Source organism: Amblyomma maculatum, chromosome 5, assembly GCF_055883805.1.
Source record: "Amblyomma maculatum isolate TAMU_Amacu chromosome 5, ASM5588380v1, whole genome shotgun sequence".
In the NCBI taxonomy this organism is placed as follows: domain Eukaryota; kingdom Metazoa; phylum Arthropoda; class Arachnida; order Ixodida; family Ixodidae; genus Amblyomma; species Amblyomma maculatum.
The window spans coordinates 47,388,257-47,409,833 of record NC_139348.1 but is presented as its reverse complement, the minus strand read 5'-3'; the positions used below and the strand labels follow the sequence as shown (position 1 = coordinate 47,409,833).

Here is a 21,577-nt window from a genome sequence, read left to right as displayed (position 1 = left end):
AGAGTTAATTTAAGTGCAACACAGTCTGTCCAGTCGGTGATCTCGACCTTGTCACTGTGACGTGGCGTCTGGTGGAGCGGCTGGTAGGGACACCCACTATAACCTGTGACTGCAGCCCTGAATGTATCACTCCGGAGGACTTGTCTACAATGCACCAAACCAGCCACTGACTTCAAGGCTTGCCACCTGAACATGGATTACTGTGTGTAGTGTTAGTGTGCATTCAGTTTCTAGCTATCAAAAGCTCTTTATTCAGGTTTCCTTTCCACATTCCTGGCAGCCTTCATTGCAAGGTCTTTCCCATGTTGTGCCATGTTGTATCGCCTTACAGGCAAGGTGCATATTCTATCCGTGGATGTTTATTCAGCAGAGCATCAAAGTGTGTCCTGCTCTCGCGCCATCGTTGGCACTGTGGGCTAGTTGGCTCGCAACCTGCAGCACACTACCGGCCTTCACTCGATCTCAAGCTGAACCCTCAAAATCTACGAAGGCCCAGTCAACAGCATCCATTCCTGTTGTTTTGCAGCAATTTCAAACACCACCCATTTTCCATTACACACCAGAAGATTCAGAGGAGTGGGTAGAACAATACGAGCAATTAGCAACCTTCATTCTTCATACTACAGGGCTCAGCCCATGCTGGTACAAAAACAACGAGTCGTTCCTAACTACTTGGGAGGCATTCAAGAAGGAGCTGCTGAATGTGTTCGCCAGCGTCGTGAGGAAGGAAAGAGCTGAACTGAGGAAGGAAAGAGCTGAACTACTCCTTCACTCTAAGGTCCAGCTCCCCAACGAATTCATCCTTATCTGCAGTAACACTTTCCTCTCCGTGGGAAAGGTAGGGGTTTTTGAGTGGTATCATAATTTCTTTTTTTTTTTACATAAACCTGCCTGGTACAAGAGGGTATGGTAGCAAATTGTAGAAGAGTAAATTTTGTTCACAATGGTATTAGTCACAATTAACATCCTTACTGCATGGAGGATGAAAAAAAAAAATTATTGGAAAAAAATTGCAGTTAAAATAAAAAAATTTATAAAAACAGCAAAATTTCTTCACACAAAAAAAAAACATAAAAGAAATTTGAGATGTACTTTTTTTACAACAGGGACCGAGGTAACAATGCTGCAAATTCTAGCTTTCTAACCGCCGTATTCACAAACACGCCTTCACTCGAACTTCTACTCCAAGCGGCCCTCGAGGCCTGTTTTTCGTTTCACAAAGCAATCTCCACTCGAATCGCTCCTCCAGTGGCGGAGAAAACTTGAGTTTTCGCGATAATCTCGAGTCTGCGACGACGCTACCTTGGCCGCTCCTCGACCGCCACTCCGCTTGTAAACATGGCCGACATCGCATCGCTCGCTCGCTGTGTGGAATTCGTTCTACCGGTATACCAAAAGTTTCACGAAAGACGATACAACAAGGATGCACCGAACCTTTCGCTAAAGCATCAGCTGAAAGTGACAGTGACCCGAGACTTCTGGCACGCTACCGTTTTACGAATGTGGTCATGGATAGCCTCCGGCCGTCCCTGCCGCTCACGCCGAACATGGATAACCGTGATCAGCCACCGACGTCTGTGTTGTTTGATCGTCGCATCGTCGCATTGCGCGTGTGTGGCGCGGGCACAAGTCGTCACTGGATAAATGGATAACCTTTTCGGAGCCCACCGAGTGCAGAGTTGAGGCGCGATTTGGCCAAATGGTGAGCTCGCCCGCGGCCGGAGTCGAGCTGCGGCGGCGCACTTTCCGTGGCTTGCCCCGCGCGCTTCCGCAGATGGCGCCGAACTTGTTGGGGAACAGCGTGTTGTATTGTGCGGACATAAATGGCTTGGCCGTCGCCCGAGGGTATGTAGTACGTCTGGGGACGCGCGGCCGGCGCGGCACTGTTGAGGGAGCGCGCTGGTGTGCTCCTCCTACGGAGGGATGTTCGCGGCCGATGAAGAGAATGGCTTTTCAAGCACGTTTTCAATTAGGGCTCCCTACTTGTTTGGAAACCGTACGCGGCATTTTCTTCTGGAGGGTCGAATTCAGCGTGCATGAGCTGCAATGCGCTGCGAAGCAGCACGCATGTTTAGCTCGCCTCCGAGCAGGCCAGAGCCATGCTGGTAGGAGTTTGCGGCTTGTACTTTTTTTTTCCTGCAATGTATTTTGACGCCCGGCAATAAAAAAAAGCACGGCAAAAAAAAAACGTTGGTCAAGCCTGTCAAAAAAAAATAATAAAAAACGTCTGTCAAAGCCTGGCAATAAAAAAAAGCAAAGCGGCAAAGGCCGAGCGTAGATCTCACACAAAAAAATAAACCGAAGTATTCACACCATTTCTCGAAGCTGATGTCACCAGCAGCGACTGTTGCCAGATGCGAAAACATTTTCAGCCATTTTTCACAGCCGCCCTTTTCATCCAGCCCACAAAACAAGTTACACTATGCTGCTAACGTTGAGGTCGGTTGTGAAAGTTGTTTAGAAGACTTGACATGAAAAACTGGGCATGTTACATAGTTCAGCACGCAGTTTTCGGGCCGAAAGTTCATCTTAATCTCGTCCCCATATGCCACTTGCGCTGCTCCGAGTGGAGGAGGTATTCTCGAGGAGAACTTGTCGGAGGAAACGCCGAGGAACGTTCATGAATCCCAATCGGCCCTGGAGTGGAGCAGCGGCTGTATTCTCCGCTCCAACGAGTGGAGGTGGAGCGTCGAGTCGAGGCGCGTTTGTGAATACGGGCGTAAGTGCGGTATTACTCAAGTTCAGAAAGAAAGCACTAAACCATATGACTATCGTGCCACCGCGCGAAACAGTTCCTTGTTGCCGTGAAACAGGTTTGCTGCACATGTCTCACAGAAAACATTTGTTCCACCTTTCTTTCTTCATAGCACAAATTGCAGTTCTTGTACTTCTCCATTTTTTGGGGCTTGTGTTGCAGCCCCTGAGGTTGATCATGAGGTGGAAACAGAGGGCGAACATTGAGGTCTCCAGGTTGTGGCTCACCAAACCCAAGCAGCTGCTCGGCCATTTTTTTTTTTTTTTTTTTTCATTTCTTCTGGAGTGACATCTCGCCAAGATCCATCTTTTTGCCCTAGGAAGATTTTTTCAAAATATGCATCCACGCATATTTGTTCGTGTTCACACATCTATCTTTGATGACATCGGTGGCGAAGAATAGCAGAAAGAAATCGATGGCTCTGGAGTAGCGTAGTGCCGTGCGGTGCTGCGGCATGCAATGCCGAAGTTGACCCCTGGCTGTCTCCTAGGAGAAAACAGGACTCTGGGCTGCCAGCGGCACATAGTCCCGCCCAAATGACGTCAACACCCTGCAGATAACAGTTGTGACCTTCAGAACACTCTGATTTTTGCCCATCAGCTTGCAGCTAAAAGCAGAACTTTTCGAAAGAGAAAACGAAGCTTACCGGGGCTGGGCTGTTGACGTTTCTGGTCGGTTTGACACAGTTTCGCTGTCGGTGCTGAAGTCTGAAGAGCTGAATTCGTCTTCCAAGTCATCATTGTTGCTGTTAGCATCCACAGATGAGCATTCAGATGCGTCAGTACCCGTGGAAACGGGCCGCTTCCGAGCAGCAGCAGCACGCGACATCGACGCCATTTTGCAGGCAAGGAGCGCCGGTTACGTCACTTCGAAACTATAAGAACGGGTGCTGTGCGGTGAAAAAAATTAATCCGAAAGCGAAATTGAAAAACGGGTTGTTCTATTACCTACTGAGTGCCGCCACTTCTTAAGGAGCGCTTCGAAAGCGGGAAAATTCAAATCGTGAAACTATCGATAGCGGGCTATGCCGCCGAATTATGCAGCTCACCTCTGGGATGTTAGACTCCAAGCCCTCATCGCTTCCAACATGCTCTTGAACCTCACCCCTTGGCCCCCACTCGCCAAACTTATGAACGACCCTTAAAGGGCAACTCCGGCAGTTCGTTCGTCATTTTGAGTTTTTGATTGCATTACTTTCCTCAGTGTGTCCCAACTCCAACACACAAAAAAACGTTTTTCGAAAGTCCAAGTAAAACGATATTTAAAAAGCAATAACAGCAAACGGAAACCGAAACTGCTTTCATGGCCAGAGATGACGTTCCAGTCGACGAAACAGTGACATCACATACAGTATTGGAATAACACTCATAAGCGCATTGGGTGGCGGAATGAAAGTATGGAAATCATGAGGGAGTACTTAAGATATCTGAGATAGCTCGATACAGGCCTCAAAATTTCATGATCACGCGGGGAGTGGGCAGTAACATGGGTGTACTGTTTGTGACGTCACAAACGCAGTGTTGCCCGCAGAAATTGCATCAAAAGAAGCCATGAAAACTACACATTTTAAAATCGTGTTGTGTGCAAACAAATTATTGCACGGCACTAAAATTTGATAGAATGCATTATGGCGGAGAAGACAACCCATAGTAAAATTTTTATCAGAATATTTTAATGTTGAAAAACCTCCGGAGTTGCCCTTTAAACCCTAGGAAATTGCAGCGCCTGCAGGACTTCGAACAACTGCCTGCTGTTCTTCCACTGCGAAGAGGCCGGTCATATCCTAAGTCACTGGCCATGCAGACGAATTGGCCAGAGCAACATTGACGCCCCATGACCCTATCCTAGCAAGCACCCACAGGAAATCTGCTTCATGTGCAGGGGACAGCACGCGTTGTCAAGCTGTCTTTCCCACTCCCCACTTCTTTTCAGGGCTCGCTTTGCTGCAGGGTCAAAGCTATGTCTGAGGCAGGTCCAATGCGAGCAGCCTTTGGATGTAAAATTACTGCACTGCGAGCTATCGAAGATCCTCTGCCAATGACGAGGAATGATGCTGCAACAATTACACCACCGCTTCACATGATGGGAACATCGAGGACCACGCGATTAGACTTCCACACACACCGTTGGCTAACCAAGTGACAATGATGTGCTCCAGCCACGACCAGGGCGTACAACGGAGCCGAGATCGGATACTGAGGATACTTAATGCAAGGACACTAACTAATGACCTTGAAGTAGCTGTCAACGGTGCTGCAGTCACTGTCTGAATGGGCAACGGAGCTCACTATTTTGTCATCAGTGGACCGTTTGCTGCCAAGCTCGGGAAAGTAATGGCCACTTGGGATAGCCCACTAATCCGCATCGCTGGTGGTAACCCCATTATGCCATCGCGGTGATGCTTCACAAGGGTTACAGTAAATGGACATATCCTACCAGCTTCGCTGTTTTACAGCAGGGGTTCTCGAACTTTTTTGCTTGGAGGAACCCCAAACGCCTTCGATAAGTTTCAGGGACCCCCCCCCCCCCCGTTTTTAAGGTTAAAGGGACACTAAAGACATCCAAAGAGGCTATGAAAATCTGATCAACTACATTAGGTGACACTGTCGCCGCATATCCGGCAGCAAAAAATCGAATAATTGCTGAGATATTGCGATGAGAAGTTGAGGTTTTTTCTTGTTCCCGCTGGTCGAATTCAAACTGCTCCCTCCGACTATGTAGTCGGAGTTGAGTGACGCACACTATGACGTAAGCGGAGACTCCGTGATAGCTAGCGAGCTGGCGCGGCCCGCGGCGTCTCATCCCTCTAGGGCCAACATGGCAACAGCGTACTCGCAATGACGGCCACAGCCGAAATAAATAAAACGATGAAGAGAGTAATTTACCGAGCGATGGGCCCATAAAGGAAGAAAAACAACATAGAGTGCGTATAATGCACGATACATGTTTCTCAAGCTCTTGCGCTCCTTCTTGCACTGTGTATAAACAAACCGAGCCCTCGGTCATCGCAACGCTTTCCGACATGTTTACATACAAATAAGATTTAGTTACCAGCAAATTAGTGTCCTCGCTGCTGCGCTTGCCAGTTTTGAAGCTTCGTCGCACTTTTTTCCTTCAAGGTTCGTGCTACAGCTCCGTGTTCAGCGAAAATTACGTCCACGGTAGCGGAACATGACCGAAGAGCCGGCGCCACTAAATTTGCCAGCGCTGTGAAATTCCACATGTTAAAATGGATCCAGTGCACAATATAGTGCGCATTGGCATCCAGAACATCAGTTGCAAGTCGTGAGAGCAGGCAGCATGCTCCGATGGGCAAGAAGTTGTAAATTTGTAGACCGGTAGCAGAAACATTTTATTGTAAATGGGGCCATGACGTAAAGTGCAGAAATATTTCCCGGCTTCCTGTGGCGCGGCGTAGCCGAGCGGTTAGCGCCGAACGTTACGGAACAAGCAGTGGCGAGTTCAAATCTTACTGCTATTGGCGTTTTGTTTTTTATTCTACAAATAGATTTTTTTTTTTTACTTTTTGTAATGTATTTCTGGTGCTTCGTTATCTTTAGTTTTTACTTTTTACCTGAGGCCCTTTTTTTTCGCTGGGCGACAAATGCAATATATCGACACTCTCCTTGGTATGAGCGGCAAGTATGCCCCTTTTGTTTACGATGCCTGCAAATAGCACGTTGAAGGTCTTGGCGCAGTATGTTGGTTAGATGTGCCACGATTTAGTGAACAATTGAATGATAATGCGTTTTTCCTTCAGTACTTAGCATATGTATGCTTTTCGTGGCATACGTAGCTGCAGTCGAGCGGTCAGGTCGCAGTCGAAGCGGCGACGGCGGCGATATGTTGGCGCAGAAGTATGAACGAAGGAGCGTGTCGGCGGCAGCGGATTTCGCTCGCTCGCGCCTCCGAATGCTGAAATGGGAACGAGCCAGGTGCATCTGCTGCTCCAAGCTCGTAATTCAGGCGCTGCAGGTCCAAACAAACTGTCCGAGTGCGCACGAAATGCCTGAGCCGAAACATAGCCAAAACTGAAGTGGGCGCCTGTGGCGCCTCCAAGTATATTTTTGTATTTGCCTTGCAACGTTTACGTTGCCTTTTCGCCGTCGTTTACGTATGATAAAAGCGTGTTATGAATGAAAAAAGCCAACAGTCGGCGAGGCCAAGGAAAGCATTGGGGATTGTACTTTGTCTTATTTTTTTTTTTAATTTTTACTTCGATAATCACATAAATTAGTAATGTAATCTGTTCAAGGGAAACATAATTAAACACAAAGTAGAAGAAAAAACAACGTGCCGATAGTGGGATCTGAACCCACGACCTTCGAATATCGCGTCCGGTGCTCTTCCAACTGAGCTACATCGGCCGCTGTCCCCCCTGCTACTTTCTTGGGTATTAATGTTGTCGGTATATGAACCTTGAGAGTGTTCACTATCGCCACCCTCAACCAAAGCGGCGGACGTGGAACGCCCTTTGTTACCACCAGTGTCGCGTAGAACGTGATCAATAGCGAGGGCGAAAGCTGTGCTAGAACCCTCTTAAGCTACCTATGGCTTCAAGACTGCCAGAACCGAGACCCCCGTAAGCTACAAGCAGATAAATGAAGGGGAAATGAGGGTGCTCATTATAATACATGAATGAAAGAAGCCAACAGTCGGCGAGGCCAAGGAAAGCATTGGGGATTGTACTTTGTCTCATTTTTTTTTTTTACTTCGATAATCATATAAATTAGTAATGTAATCTGTTCAAGGGAAAGATAATTAAACACAAAGTAGAAAAAACAACGTGCCGATGGTGGGATCTGAACCCACGACCTTCGAATATTGCGTCCGGTGCTCTTCCAACTGAGCTACATCGGCCGCTGTCCCCCCTGCTACTTTCTTGGGTATTAATGTTGTCTGTATACGAACCTTGAGAGTGTTCACCAGCGCCACCCTCAACCAAAGCGGCGGACGTGGAACGCCCTGTGTTACCGCCAGCGTCACGTAGAACGTGATCAATAGCGAGGGTGAAAGCTGTGCTAGAACCCTCTTAGTCTTGAAGCCATAGGTAGCGTAAGAGGGTTCTAGCACAGCTTTCGCCGTCATCTACGCTTTCTTGTTTGACTCATAGTCCACAGGCAGCTTCTTTATGCCTTTAAAGCACCTCGGCTTGGCGGATTTCCCGATAACAAGTAGGCAGCATCGTTCCGTGCCAGTCATGTTTGCCGCGATCAGCACCGACACCCTTTCCTTGCTGCGTTTGCCCCCAGCACAGTCGTCATCCTTGAACGTCAGGGTCTTCTCTGGTAACAGCCGATAGAAGAGTGCAGTCTCATCTGCGTTGAAGATGTCTTCCGGCTTGTATTCGCTTAGGTATTCCCGCAGCTTTCCGTCCTTCCACGCTGCGCATGTTTCCTGGTTAACGTACGCTTTTTCACCACACATGGTTTTAAAAACCAGGTCATGGCGATCTTAAAAGCGCGTCAGCCATCCATCAGACGAAACGAAGTCATCGATCCCCAACATTTCTGCAAGCGTTCGGGCTTTCATCGCAACGATATCTCCGCTGAGCGGAAGTTTGTTGCTCCGGGCCTCCCTAATCCAAACCAGCAGAGCCTTCTCCAACTCTGGGTAAGCGCCTGTGTGCATTCGCTTCCGAGACGTCTTAAACTTGTCGTTCTCAAATGCATCCATTATTGTGCGCTTGTTCTTGATGAAGTTGGAGAGCATGTTCGGCTTGATACCGTACTTCCGCGCAATGTCTTTTTTGGCGGCACCTCCCTTGTCCACTTCCTTCAAAACCTCGACTTTCGTTGCCAGGTCGAGCATGCGATAAGAGCCACGGTTTGCCGTGGCTATCAACAGCACGACTACAATTCCGAAGCATAGAATCACCTGCGGCACAAGCTAGCCAACACTCTACTCGCACAATGCAACAAAGGGGCTCGACCAACACACGCCTCGACAAAGTCGACATTCGCTGCAAGCCTAATCTCGCATAATCTCGCCACTGCCAGTATGCAGCGCTGCGTGCACCTATGGCACCCGCTTGGCCTCCACGATGAATAATCGCGCCGCTCCAAGAAGGGCGGCGCTGCGGACGGCTGCAGTGCCGATGACACCAACGCTGAGCACGGAGCTGTTGTGGAACTTAAAAATTGCACATTCTACCAAAAAATGACGGTCGAATTGAGGACGGAGAATCGAGGAACAAGATACGCTAGTGTCAGAAATGCGACTTCCCTATCGTAGTTAATAAATTTTCTCACCTGGTGGTGAGAGTCCAGTTTTTGCGCATCGAACAGTTGCGTTTTACTTTCGAAATACTCACCTTGCCTGTCCTTGAAGGCTGGGTGCTTTGTAGGCAGGTGACGTGACAGCTTGGCCAGATTCATCGAGCTGTTAGCCAAAGCCTCGCAGCATATAACACATTGCGGATTTCCTCCACTTTGCATAAAGCCATATGCAAGATGGCTGCTATCGTACAATCTCCCTTTTGCTTTCTAGCTCATGATGCTAGGACGAAAGTACTGCGTGTTAAGATCCAGCGGCTACCTCGGCGACATAACAAGCTTCTTTTTGCTTATCTAGGTTTGGCCTGGCTACGAGACGGCGGCGTGGGTAGTGCCATCTGGCGACGACAAACAGAAGTGCCTATAAAAGCTCATGGCCTCCAAGATTACGTCCGCGAGCGTGTTTCAAAAACACGCGTGCAGACGTGATCTCGGAGGCCACAGAAAACTGGTAGGCGTGTGAATTCGATCGTATGCAAAAAGACGTCCGCTGTCGACGCCTACTATCGCGGGCGTGACAAGCAAGATTGCTTTTTGAGGCTACGAAGAGTAAAAATTAGCTTTAACGAACCAAGCGCTGTTTGGTTCGCGAGCGTATACTAAAAATGAACCTGAAACGGGGATCGGCCAGTGTTCTCGCGGAACACAAGAAGACAGCCCGCGGAACCCAGTTTGAGAACTTCTGTTCTACAGCAGTGAGATCGCAACGTGATTTGGTGTATGGCTTTTGGGGTGAACATCGGTCGATCATCAACTGCTGATCTAAGCTCATCAAGTTCGCGACAGACAAAGCCATACCTGCTACAACTTCAACGCATCAAGTTTGTAAACGCCTTCGATGAAGACTTGACCGTACTGCCACAATCGAGCATAGTCTGGTACTAAAGACATAGAAGCCACTGAAGGCGTCTTTGACTGAAACATCCAATTGTACTAATAGAGGACTGGGCATTACAAGAGGCATTGCCTGTTTCTGGAATGTACAAGCTCAGGTGCTGGTGCAAACTTCACCAAAGGTTATCAGCAGCTCAATTAAGCCATGACGATCACTTTTCTCAATGACCTAGCAGACATCTGGAACATTCTCGCCCTCTCCGAGCAACCCGAAGATGGTGCACCTAATGAAGGCTACCAACCCATGTTCGACTTCAAACCAGTGCTACCTCGAGCCAAGCAAGACACCCTTCTTCAAAGCTACAGCGAATGCTTTTCACAGCATCGAAGGTGCATAAAACTAGATTGGCCAAGCACCGCATTGTTACCGATGAACACATCTGACTTCTACACCCAGCTCCTACCATGTATCACTGCAGGAACATCAACCCATCTCCGATCAAGTTGAGGAATCGCTTCACAGTGAAGTGGTTCAGCCATTGAAGAACCGCTGGGTGATGTTCTTATGAAGAATGATGGCGTGCTTCGCTTCTGTGTCAATTACCAGCACAACAAAGGAAAAAGTCTACTCCTTTCTCAGCATCGACAACAAACTGGACCAGTTATGCAGTGCTAAATACTTCACATCGATGGAACTGAAGAGCGGCTTTTAGCAGATTCAGGTTGACGAAAGAGATTGCAGGATTACCGCACAGTGCCTGTGTTCTTTCCTCGCTTTGTCCTGTTTTTGCGCTATTCCCTCTTTAGCAAAACCACCTGAGAAGGCTTCGGATAGTGCTCAAAGCAATCTAGTTATCAGGGCTAACTTCGGGACGAGATTAGTAGAGTAACCAGAGGAGAGGAGCTACTGTTCCTAGGTGACATCATTAGTAAGGAATGTGTTTGCCCAGAGCAGGAAAAAGCAGTTGTGGTCGAACACTTTTCACCGCCTGCTCAAAAGAGAGCCGTGCTCAGATTCCTTGGGCTGTGTGCCTAGTTTACTACCAGCAGTTTGTCAGGAACATTTCACGCATCACCAAACTGTTCATGTAGCTCACAAAGGCTGATATGCTTTTAAGTAGAAAATGCTGCTAGAGAAAGCTTTCAAGGATCTTAAACGTCGCTCACACCTTCCTTCTGTCCTCGCACACTTCAGCGAAAACGTCGAGACAGAAATACATACTGACACAAGTAGCGCTGGCCTTGGCACCATTCTCGTTCAGAAAATTGATGGGCAGGAAAAAGTTATCGTGCATGCTAGCCGTTTACTATGAAAAGCTGAAGCCATCTATTCACCTACAGAAATAGAATGTCTTGCCATCATCTGGGCCACATCAAAATTTTGCCCGTACTTGTATGAATGGCTATTCAGGGCTGTGAGCTCTCGCCTTGCTCTTTGCTGGCTCGCCAACTTAAAAGATCCCTCTGGCCATGGCCAGAGGGATCTTTTTGTGCCATTTTGCTCGATGGAGCCTGCATCTTCAGGAATTTAATATCACAGTAGTCTACAAGTTTGGTCGCAAGCATTCCGATGCAGACTGCTTATAAGCCCCTGTTGAAGAGCTACCTAGCGAAGGCACCTTCGTGGGACTAATAAGCATCAGCAGTTTCGCACAACAGAAGCCTTATATGTAAAATTTGATCGATTACCTGGAAGGCTAAACCAGTTCTGTAAAGGGTTCAGTTGTTGCCCTTTGCGTAACAAAATGACATTGTCATGAAGAATGTTGCATCCAAATCTTGTGCCCAAAAAACCTCAACGAGGATATTCTGTCGGTGTTTCGTGATGAGCCAACAGCATGGCATCTTTAGCTTGCACCCATGTCTCATTGAAGGCAGAAGTATTATTGGCCACAGTTAGCTGCCAACACGGCCCATTACATTAAAACATGGTGTCAGCGACACAAGACACCTCCGGATGAGACCATCCAGGCTATCGAACCCCATAGAATTAAGACCATTAAAAAACAGGGATGGACCTCGTTGGCCCCTTCCAAACTTCAGTAACGAGCAACAAAGAGATCATCGTGGCCACTGGTAGCATGACCAGCTCTGCTAAAGCAAAAGCCCTGCCTAACGGTTCTGCAGGAGAAGTTGCCAAGTTCTTCACTGAATGAACTCTCCTGTGACACGGCGGTCTTGAAGTGCTTATCACGGGCAGATGCGTAGCATTTATGGTGAAGCTCACGCAAGCCATATTGAGCTCAGGCAAACGACCCAAAATTTACACATGTGCCTCGTTCTTTTTATGTGCCAACTTCTATAATGAACTTGTTTTTCAGAGATTTGTATATTATTGTGTTAACCTTCTGTCTATATCCTCTACAGCCGAGCCCGCTTATAACGAACCTGAGCGTCACGCGGCATCCGTTCGTTATATCCCGAAGTTCGTAGTAACTGGACCACAAACTAAAAAAGAGAAAAAAAAATAGTTGGCGGTCAAAACACGAAATTTATTTCTTAGCAAAAAAGTCTGTGATGCTCGTCTGTTTCTGCAGTGCAGATGCGATGAGGGCAGTCTCCAGTTTATTTAAAGCACTAGCGTGCTCTTCGCCAAGTCCCTTGGCATAGACAAGTTGTCTGAGGCCCTCTATATAGCCCATTGCTACAGATGTGCTTACGGGTGCTGGCTCAGACGTTTCATCTTCATCCGATTCTTCCGCGTCGCTCTCGGCCCGCACTTCAGAAACGATGCCTTCGTCCGTGCACGGTTCCACAATATCCGCGTCTTCATCCGCAGAAATAAAATCCTGCCAACCAATGCCAGGGCCTCCCATTTCGGAGTCAACGACGCGCTGCCACAAATCGCCGCCGGAATCATCATCATCGGAGGCATCAAGCCCGACGTCCGGTACTGCGTCGACGAAGCCGGCCTTGCGGAAACAGTTTCGCACGCAAGCGGTCGTCACCTCCGCCCAGGCCGCCTTCACCATCTCAAGGGCTGAATACAATGAAACTCGGAGCGGCAAGTTAGCGGCCGGACGGTCAACGGCGATGAGCAAGCGCCGCACAATGCGGCGCCTATATGATGCCTTAAAGGAGCGTATTATGCCCAAATCAAGAGGCTGCACTTTAGAAGTGGTATTGGGCAGCAGGAAAAGTACAGTCACTGCCGTCAGAGACGTTTGCACGTGGTGCGCTGAGCAATTGTGGAGCAACAGCAGCACGCGCCTGCTTTGCCTCTGCATGTCGCGGTCAGACTCGCCCAGCCACTCTGCGAATAAATCCCATGTCATCCAGGACTTAGTATTGTGCCTGTAGCGCACGGGTACATGGTTCCGAAAGCAACGTGGCTTCTTGGATTTTCCGATTACAAACGGCATGCGCTGGTTGCTGCCATTCATATTAGTGCACAGAAGAACTGTAACGCGCACTTTACTGTGTTTACCGCCAGCGCATGACTCCCCTTTCATGGAGTTCGTCTTGTCTGGAAGCATCTGATAAAATAATGCAGTTTCATCTGCATTATACACATCCTGCTCCACGTAGCTTGCAATAATGGCTCGGTTTGTTGCAAGCCAATTGGCAACGTCCTGGTCACTTACCGAACGCGCCTCACCGACAATCGATTTAAAAACAATCCCATGCCGCACTTTGAAGCGATGTAGCCAGCCATTGCCTGGGCAGAAGTCGGGAAAATCTAGTAGGAATGCGAAGCCTTTGGCTTTGCCCAGCATCATTGGTCCACTTATCGGAATGTTGGGAGCCCGTGCGTCGACGAACCACTTCAGCAGCGCATCCTCTACGTCCGCATAGGTGCCTTCCGCAGGCGCTTTCTGTCCGCTGTGTTGGCGTCGGAGCTGGCGATCTTTTCCTTATTCTTCAGAATTTTCGAGATGGTTGATTTCGACACGTTGTACTTCTTCACCAGCTCGCAATTTTTAGCACCTTGAGACAGTTCCGTCACAATTGCTCGCTTCGTTACCATGTCCAGCGCTTTTCGTTTCGTGACCGCTGGAGGCAGGCAATTCCCGTCCTCCATCCCAAATTATATGACTCAGGCCCGACAGACGAAGCGCTCACACCACACACATGAAAATGACAACAAAGCGCCGCAACTGACGGAGCACGTGTGCACGTGCGACAATCACGCGAGGCAAGCGAGGAAGTGCCTAAGGAATGGAACGGAACGGACACACAGCGGGGCATGGTATGCAGCGGGGAGACCAATGAGAGGCATCCCTGAGCGTCAGTGCTGCCACTTGTTGGCTCCTACCGTAGTTGCTTTCAACTGCCCATGGCCTCCGAGATTACCTCCGCAAATCTCTGAGGCCACGAACCGTCACCGCTGTACTGAATGCAGCGCTGCGCATTCAGTCCGCCCGTGCAAACAGTACAACCGCTAGCGTATGGAGAGGTCTGCCTCCTGGCGCGGCGCGCCCCTGGCACGGCCGCTCAATGGAACAGCCAGGAAATGAAACGACGAAACTTCGAAGACTATGCTGGCGGCCGGCGCCGTGGATAGCCGTGGAGATGGGCGAAGACGAGGGAATGGCGAGAGGAGAGGGGAGCGGAGTTGCGAGGAGGGGCGGCGAGAGAAGAGAGGAGCGGAGTTGCGAGGAGGGGCGGCAGCGTGGCCTTGGAGGCCACACCACTCGCCGACACTCGTAGGCAGCGCGCGTCGGTGAGCAAAGGGTAGCTCGCTTGCGAGGAGGATTGCGAAAACAGACCAAAAGGGATGGGAGCCCATCGTTATCTCGTATCGGGGCGCCGGGTTTACGCTGTCCGTTCGCTGTAACCGATCGGCAGCGCTCATGGACGTTAGTTATACGTGTGATCTTGTGCCATTGAAGTAATGTATATTTTGGCGGTCGCTCCGGTCTCGTTCGTTATAAGCGAAAGTTCGTCTTAAGTGGGGCTGTTATAAGTGGGCTTGACTTTATTTGCCCTTCCCCTCTGTAACATAGATCTGTACTCTGAGAGTATTATAAATAAATAAATAAACAACGTCATCCAGGAGACTACCAGGATGACCCTGTTCCACCTTGTGTATGACAAGGAGCCCATGACCAAGCTCGGCCCAATGCATCCGTATATCACAGATGAAGACAACCTCGATGTTGCTGCCTATCTTAGCATGCAAAGGAAGCTCCACAATTTGCTCTGCTGTGCACTGAGCCCAATGCTACAACTTGCAATGGCATGATGCTGAGTACTAGCCGGGAGAGCAAGTCTCATTATGGACGATGATTTACCATCTCAGACTGAGTGAAAGGCTCTTGCAGGGTTACTTCGGCCCATACAAAGTCCTCTGCCACATTGGACAACTGGACTATGAAGTGATCTCTGACAGCATGACAACATGCCAGCTGCACTGCGCATACCCAAAGATTGTGCATGTTGTTCGCCTTAAGCCCTGTTGCATGCGCTAAAGGCCCCTTAATGTGTAGATTTTGTCACATGCTTACGTAACAATATTTGATGTTCATGTGTAGCCTGTAGTTTGTGTTACCATCTGAACTGTACTGCATCTTGTCATGGGACTTCAGAGTAATGGTTCTTTTTTTGCGTTTTTTGTGAACTCCAGCATTAGTCGTGAATTAAGAGGAGGGCCAGGGTAGGAAGCCAGCCAGCTCATTGGGCAGCCAGGTGCTGCACTCAGAGCAATGCTTTTCTTTCTCTACTTCTACTTTAGAAGCCACTGTCTTAAGTTTCTGATAATATTTGATGAAATTTATGTTGGACAGTAAAGCCTGCTCCTGACTGCTGCATGGCTATACTTTTATCTTTCTCAAGGTACACTGAAAGTGCAATAGAGGTACGGGCTTTGCAGGACACTATACCCTAAGCAGTTGGTGTTGTGTCGACATTGCTCACATTTTTATTGTGATAGCAATGCTACGCTAGGTTTCGGCCCGTCGCGTTGTCCCGGGAAGGGCCACATTTGACCTTGAACAGCCGTGAAGAACGCTCGGTCACCGGCAGCTAATGCTTTCGGTTCAGCAGCATTGAACGCTTCTCATTTATATGTGAGCTGGTACCTTGCGCTCTCAAGTAAAGGATGAGCTTAAGTATCCCCAATAATGTAGCACCTTACACTGATAGGGCGTCGTCATCATCATCATCAGCCTGATTATACCCACTGCAGGGCGAAGGCCTCTCCCATATTTCTCCACTTTACCCGGTTCTGTGCTAGCTGCATCCACTTGACCCCTGCGAACTTCTTAATCTCATCCGCCCACCTAACTTTCTGCCGCCCCCTGCTACGCTTTCCTTCCCTTGGAATCCAGTTTGTTATCCTCAGCGACCATCGGTTATCCTCTCTTCGCACTACATGTCCTGCCCATGTCCATTTCTTCTTAATTTCTACTAGAATGTCGGTAACTTGAGTTATTTCTCTGACCCACTCTGCACGCTTTCGATCTCTTAATGTTACCCCTACCATTTTTCGTTCCATAGCCCTCTGGGTTGTCCTCAACTTAAGTAGAACTCTCTTGGTTAGCCTCCACGTTTCAGCCCCATAGGTGAGTACAGGCAAGATGAAACTGTTGTATACTTTTCTCTTGAGCGATACCGGTAAGCTGCTAATCATAATCTGCGAGTGCTTGCCAAATGTGCTCCATCCCAATCGTATTCTTCTTGTTATTTCCTTTTCGTGGTCCGGATCTGCAGTTACTACCTGTCCTAAGTAGACATAAGTAGACATGATAGGGCATGGTAGGGGAATAATGTAGCAGGCAAAAGAAGCTTCCGCCGTCGCTATCGCAATTCAACTAGGGTTAACCAGATTTAAACCACAACTAATTTTTTAAGGTAAAAGCCTCTCATGTGTGGTGTAGACAGGGAGTTTCCACCAAAAATGTGTGTGCACTGACACTTAAGAATCAGCAAAGTATGCCGCAAATGACTGCCACATCGACTGTCTAACAACGTGTTTTTAACTACCCTTATCTAAAATAAGGATGTCAGAGAGCACTGAATGAAAGCACAGCAGTGACAGTAAGGAAAAAGAAAACAGGAACCAATTCAACAAAGCTGTCACTCAAGGTTATGGCGGGCAATGAAAGCGTTTTGAAAAAATCTGCGCATGCAAAATTCAAAAGAAAAAGACAATCTTCTGTTAGACACGTTGTGCCATCTAGTGAAGTTGACACAAAATGCCACAGCACAGCAGTCTCGTGCAGCAAGAGCAGCAAATGAGCGGAAAGGAGAAAGGCTTTCACATTTTCAGCTCTAAGCAATGAAAGCAGCCAAATTGAAGATGCAGATTGTTTTAGGATTCAAAAACGCCTTTTAAAAGTAAATACCTTTTTTTTTTTAATGTAGCTGAATGGTGCAGCAGTAACGATTGAATTTGCTGTTTTTCTCCAGGCTCCAACGAATCGGAATGTGCTCCGGTCGTGCTTGGCTGCCACAGACAACCTGAAGCAGATCACGTGGTTGGTGAGCTGCAAGTCACTGGCATCACCACAAGCTGCGTTTGACCTCAGCCTGGCATTTGAGCCTGGAAACCTGTGCGATTGCCCGTCTGGAATCGATGCCAACTCTGCAGATGTGCCTGCCTCTGGCAGTTCCCTGAAGAACGTCAGCCCTAAAGCTCGAGAGGTTACGAGCACCCATTATATGTGCTGCAATTTGAAGAACTTTAGACATGTCTGGAAACCAAGTCTGCATCAAACATGGCATATGACAGTGCGGCAGGTTTCTCAGGGACTGAAGCGCTGCCTGGGACCACGCACTGCTGTCTGCTTTTGTGCTGAAGTTGAGCAGTGAACGTAAATGCACCAAGTTTAAATTTCGTTTCAAAAAAAGTTGTAAAAGCAGTGTATATAAGACTTTTTGCATGGCACCGAGTGCAAACATGCAAAAATAAACTAAAATGATAACTGTATTCTTGCTTGTTTTTCATGTATGTGTATTTTTATTGTTTATGCAGTTGCAAACTCATTTTTTCAGACCCAGCGGGACACAAAAAGTGGCGCATAAAATCAGTGAGATTGGATAAGATTACTTTGGTGCATGAAATCGCTGTGAAAAATCGCAAAATTTGCTATTTCTTGCATTTTGTATGCAAGCTGTACTACAGTTGAACACGGATATATCTAACTCGAAGGGGATCGCGAAATAGTTTGATATACAGTCGAGCCCGCTTATAATGAACCTGAGCGTCACGCGGCGTCCGTTCGTTATATCCCGAAGTTCGTAGTAACTGGACCAGAAACTAAAATAGAGAAAAAAAGAAAGTTAGCGGTCAAAACACGAAATTTATTTCTTAGCAAAAAGGTCTGTGATGCTCGTCTGTTTCTGCAGTGCAGATGCGATGAGGGCGGTCTCCAGTTTATTTAAAGCACTGACGTGCTCTTCGCCGAGTCCCTTGGCATAGACAAGTTGTCTGAGGCCCTCTATATAGCCCATTGCTACAGATGTGCTTACGGGTGCTGGCTCAGACGTTTCATCTTCATCTGATTCTTCCACGTCGCTCTCGGCCCGCACTTCAGAAACGATGCCTTCGTCCGTGCATGGTTCCGCAATATCCGCGTCTTCATCCGCAGAAATAAAATCCTGCCAACCAATGCCAGGGCCTCCCATGTCGGAGTAGACGACGCGCTGCCACAAATCGCCGCCGGAATCATCATCATCGGAGGCATCAGGCCCGATGTCCGGTACTGCGTCGACGAAGCCGGCCTTGCGGAAACAGTTTTGCACGCAAGCGGTCGTCACCTCCGCCCAGGCCACCTTCACCATCTCAAGGGCTGAATACAATGAAACTCGGAGCGGCAAGTTAGCGGCTGGACGGTCAACGGCGATGAGCAAGCGCTGAACAATGCTACGCCTATACGATGCCTTAAAGAAGCGTATTATGCCCAAATCAAGAGGCTGCACTTTAGAAGTGGTATTGGGCGGCAGGAAAAGTACAGTCACTGCCGTCAGAGACGTTTGCACGTGGTGCGCTGAGCAATTGTCGAGCAACAGCAGCATGCGCCTGCTTTTCCTCTGCATGTCGCGGTCAAACTCGCCCAGCCACTCTGCGAATAAATCCCGTGTCATCCAGGACTTAGTATTGTGCCTGTAGCACATGGGTACATTGTTCCGAAAGCAACGTGGCTTCTTGGATTTTCCGATTACAAACGGCATGCACCGGTCGCTGCCATTCATATTAGTGCACAGAAGAACTGTAACGTGCACTTTACTGTGTTTACCGCCAGCGCATGACTCCCCTTTCATGGAGTGCGTCTTGTCTGGAAGCATCTGATAAAATAATGCAGTTTCATCTGCGTTATACACATCCTGCTCCGCGTAGCTTGCAATAATGACTTGGTTTGTTGCAAGCAAATTGGCAACGTCCTGGTCACTTACCGAACATGCCTCACCGACAATCGATTTAAAAACAATCCCATGCCACACTTTGAACCGATGTAGCCAGCCATTGCCTGGGCAGAAGTCGGGAAAATCTAGTAGGAATGCGAAGTGTTTGGCTTTGCCCAGCATCATTGGTCCACTTATCGGAATGTTGGGAGCCCATGCGTCGCCGAACCACTTCAGCAGCGCATCCTCTACGTCCGCATAGGTGGCCTTCCGCAGGCGCTTTCTGTCCGCTGTGCGTCGGAGCTGGCGATCTTTTCCTTATTCTTCAGAATTGTCGAGATGGTTGATTTCGACACGTTGTACTTCTTCACCAGCTCGCAATTTTTAGCACCTTGAGACAGTTCCGTCACAATTGCTCGCTTCGTTGCCATGTCCAGCGCTTTTCGTTTCGTGACCGCTGGAGGCAGGCAGTTCCCATCCATCCGAATTATAGACCGTTTACAGAGAGTAGTTCCACTATTCCTAATAGGTGGCGCCACTAGGACGGCCGTCATTGCTGGCCTTCGGAACGCATCGGAGCGCAGTGCAGACTGCTGCTGTGCATCTTCTGTAAGAATGCCGGCTGACTTTGATGCAGGTGTCATCTATATTGTCGAAGCATTCTGCAAGGAAGTAGAGCTAATGACCTTGTTGTTTATCGGCGGAAGAACAGACGATGCTTTCTGCATAAGGTGCACCAGATGGCCTAGGCCACCGTTTTTCTCGGTTTCTGAGTAGTTGTATATTGCGTCTTCGCACTGCTGCCGCTTCATTTTAGCAGGGCGTTAAGAAGTACCTTGATATGGCTGTTAATGTCTATTTATTTATAAGAATTGATTGTGCAGAGAAGGAAAGTCAGTGTGGGCATGTCAGTGAATCTGCTTGCTTTAATTAGGTACATTTCCCAAGGACATGGGGGATCGAATCCCGGCCTCGGCGGCTGCTTTTCTATTGAGCCGAAAACCCAGGCGTCTGAGTGCTGTGCGATATCAGCGCACGTTAAAGAACCCCTGGGGGTGGGGATTTCCGCAGTCCACTCATAGCCTGAGCCGCTTTGGGACGTTGAACCCCATAAACCAAACCAAGCTTTAATTAGGCAAGCACTGCTGCAATACATGACTGCTGCTTTTATGAAACTAATGCACAGGCAAATGATGAAATTTACTATTATAAGATTTTTTATATCCCGCTTGCTTGGGTTCCCTACTGTGGGTTCTGAACTCCGGTGCAGTTTCCAGCCACTTTTGCCCGAGCGCAGGTGAACGCCGCTGTTTGTCTGATGTGGCCTTCAAGCAGCGTAATAGCCTTTTAAAGCCAGGATGTTTACCGGAGGTAAACCTATAACGTATCAATTGTTCAGGGATTACACGAGCGTCCACATTGAGCAGTAAATATTGTGCACAATGTTAAATGGTGAACATTCATAATGCGTCTCAGCCATCACGGTCTGAACATGCTCGTTCGCCCTTTGCGCAAGAAAATTTTAAAAAAATTAAGTTTGAGGGGAAAATCAGTTCGTACTCTGTTCAGTTTTACCGAAAATCATATTTTTCAAGAGTGCTAGAGAGGGAATAGATAAAAAAAAAAAGAGTCGACAGCTGACGGGTTTGTCGAAACGTTCTAGCCAATGCAGACAGTTAGGAGGATGCAACAAATGAACTGCATGGTTAAATTAAACATTTTTAGCACCTACACATACTATGGTCATTCACATGAAGTTTTTTGGCTGTCTACTAGCTCGTTGTCCCTAGCGATTGCGGGTACGCCACACCGTGCAGCCGAGTACCAGCGCGCCGAAAGCCGTCAAACCAGAAGGCCCGAAGGCCGGCGATGGCGGAGGGGTCACATGATCAACAATGGCAGCGCCCATGCGCTCGCGCTGTAAAGGGTCTATACGACTCAGGCCCGACAGACGCGCTCACACCACACACACGAAAATGACAACAAAGCGCCGAAACTGACAGAGCACGTGCGCACGTACGACAATCACGCGAGGCAAGCGAGGAAGTGCCTAAGGAATGGAACGGAACGGAACGGACACACAGCGGGGCATGGTATGCAGCGGGGAGACCAATCAGAGGCATCCCTGAACGTCAGTGCTGCCACCTGTTGGCTCCTACCGTAGTTGCTTTCAACCGCCCATGGCCTCCGAGATTACCTCTGCAAATCTCGGAGGCCACGAACCGTCACCGCCATACTGAATGCAGCTGCGCATTCAGTCCGCCCGTGCAAACAGTACAACCGCTAGCGTATGGAGAGGCCTGCCTCCTGGCGCCCCGCGCCCCTGGCACGGCCGCTCAATGGAACAGCCAGGAAACGAAACGACGAAACTTCGAAGACTGTGCCGGCGGCCGGCGCCGTGGATAGCCGTGGAGACGGGCGAAGACGA

At 48.6% G+C, this 21,577-nt stretch overlaps 1 protein-coding gene across 2 annotated transcripts in view; it reads left to right on the top strand.

The window, feature by feature from the left end:
* The window catches only part of LOC146188252 (uncharacterized), a 228,692-nt gene extending 210,466 nt beyond the window's left edge, over positions 1–18,226 (top strand). For both annotated transcript variants that reach the window (XM_084603705.1, XM_084603706.1), the window contains one exon: positions 17,215–18,226. In XM_084603705.1, the coding sequence (XP_084459831.1) occupies positions 17,215–17,616 (402 nt within the window). In that variant the 3' untranslated portion in view covers positions 17,617–18,226. The remainder of the gene's footprint in view (positions 1–17,214) is intronic.
* The last annotated feature ends 3,351 nt before the right edge of the window (positions 18,227–21,577 follow it).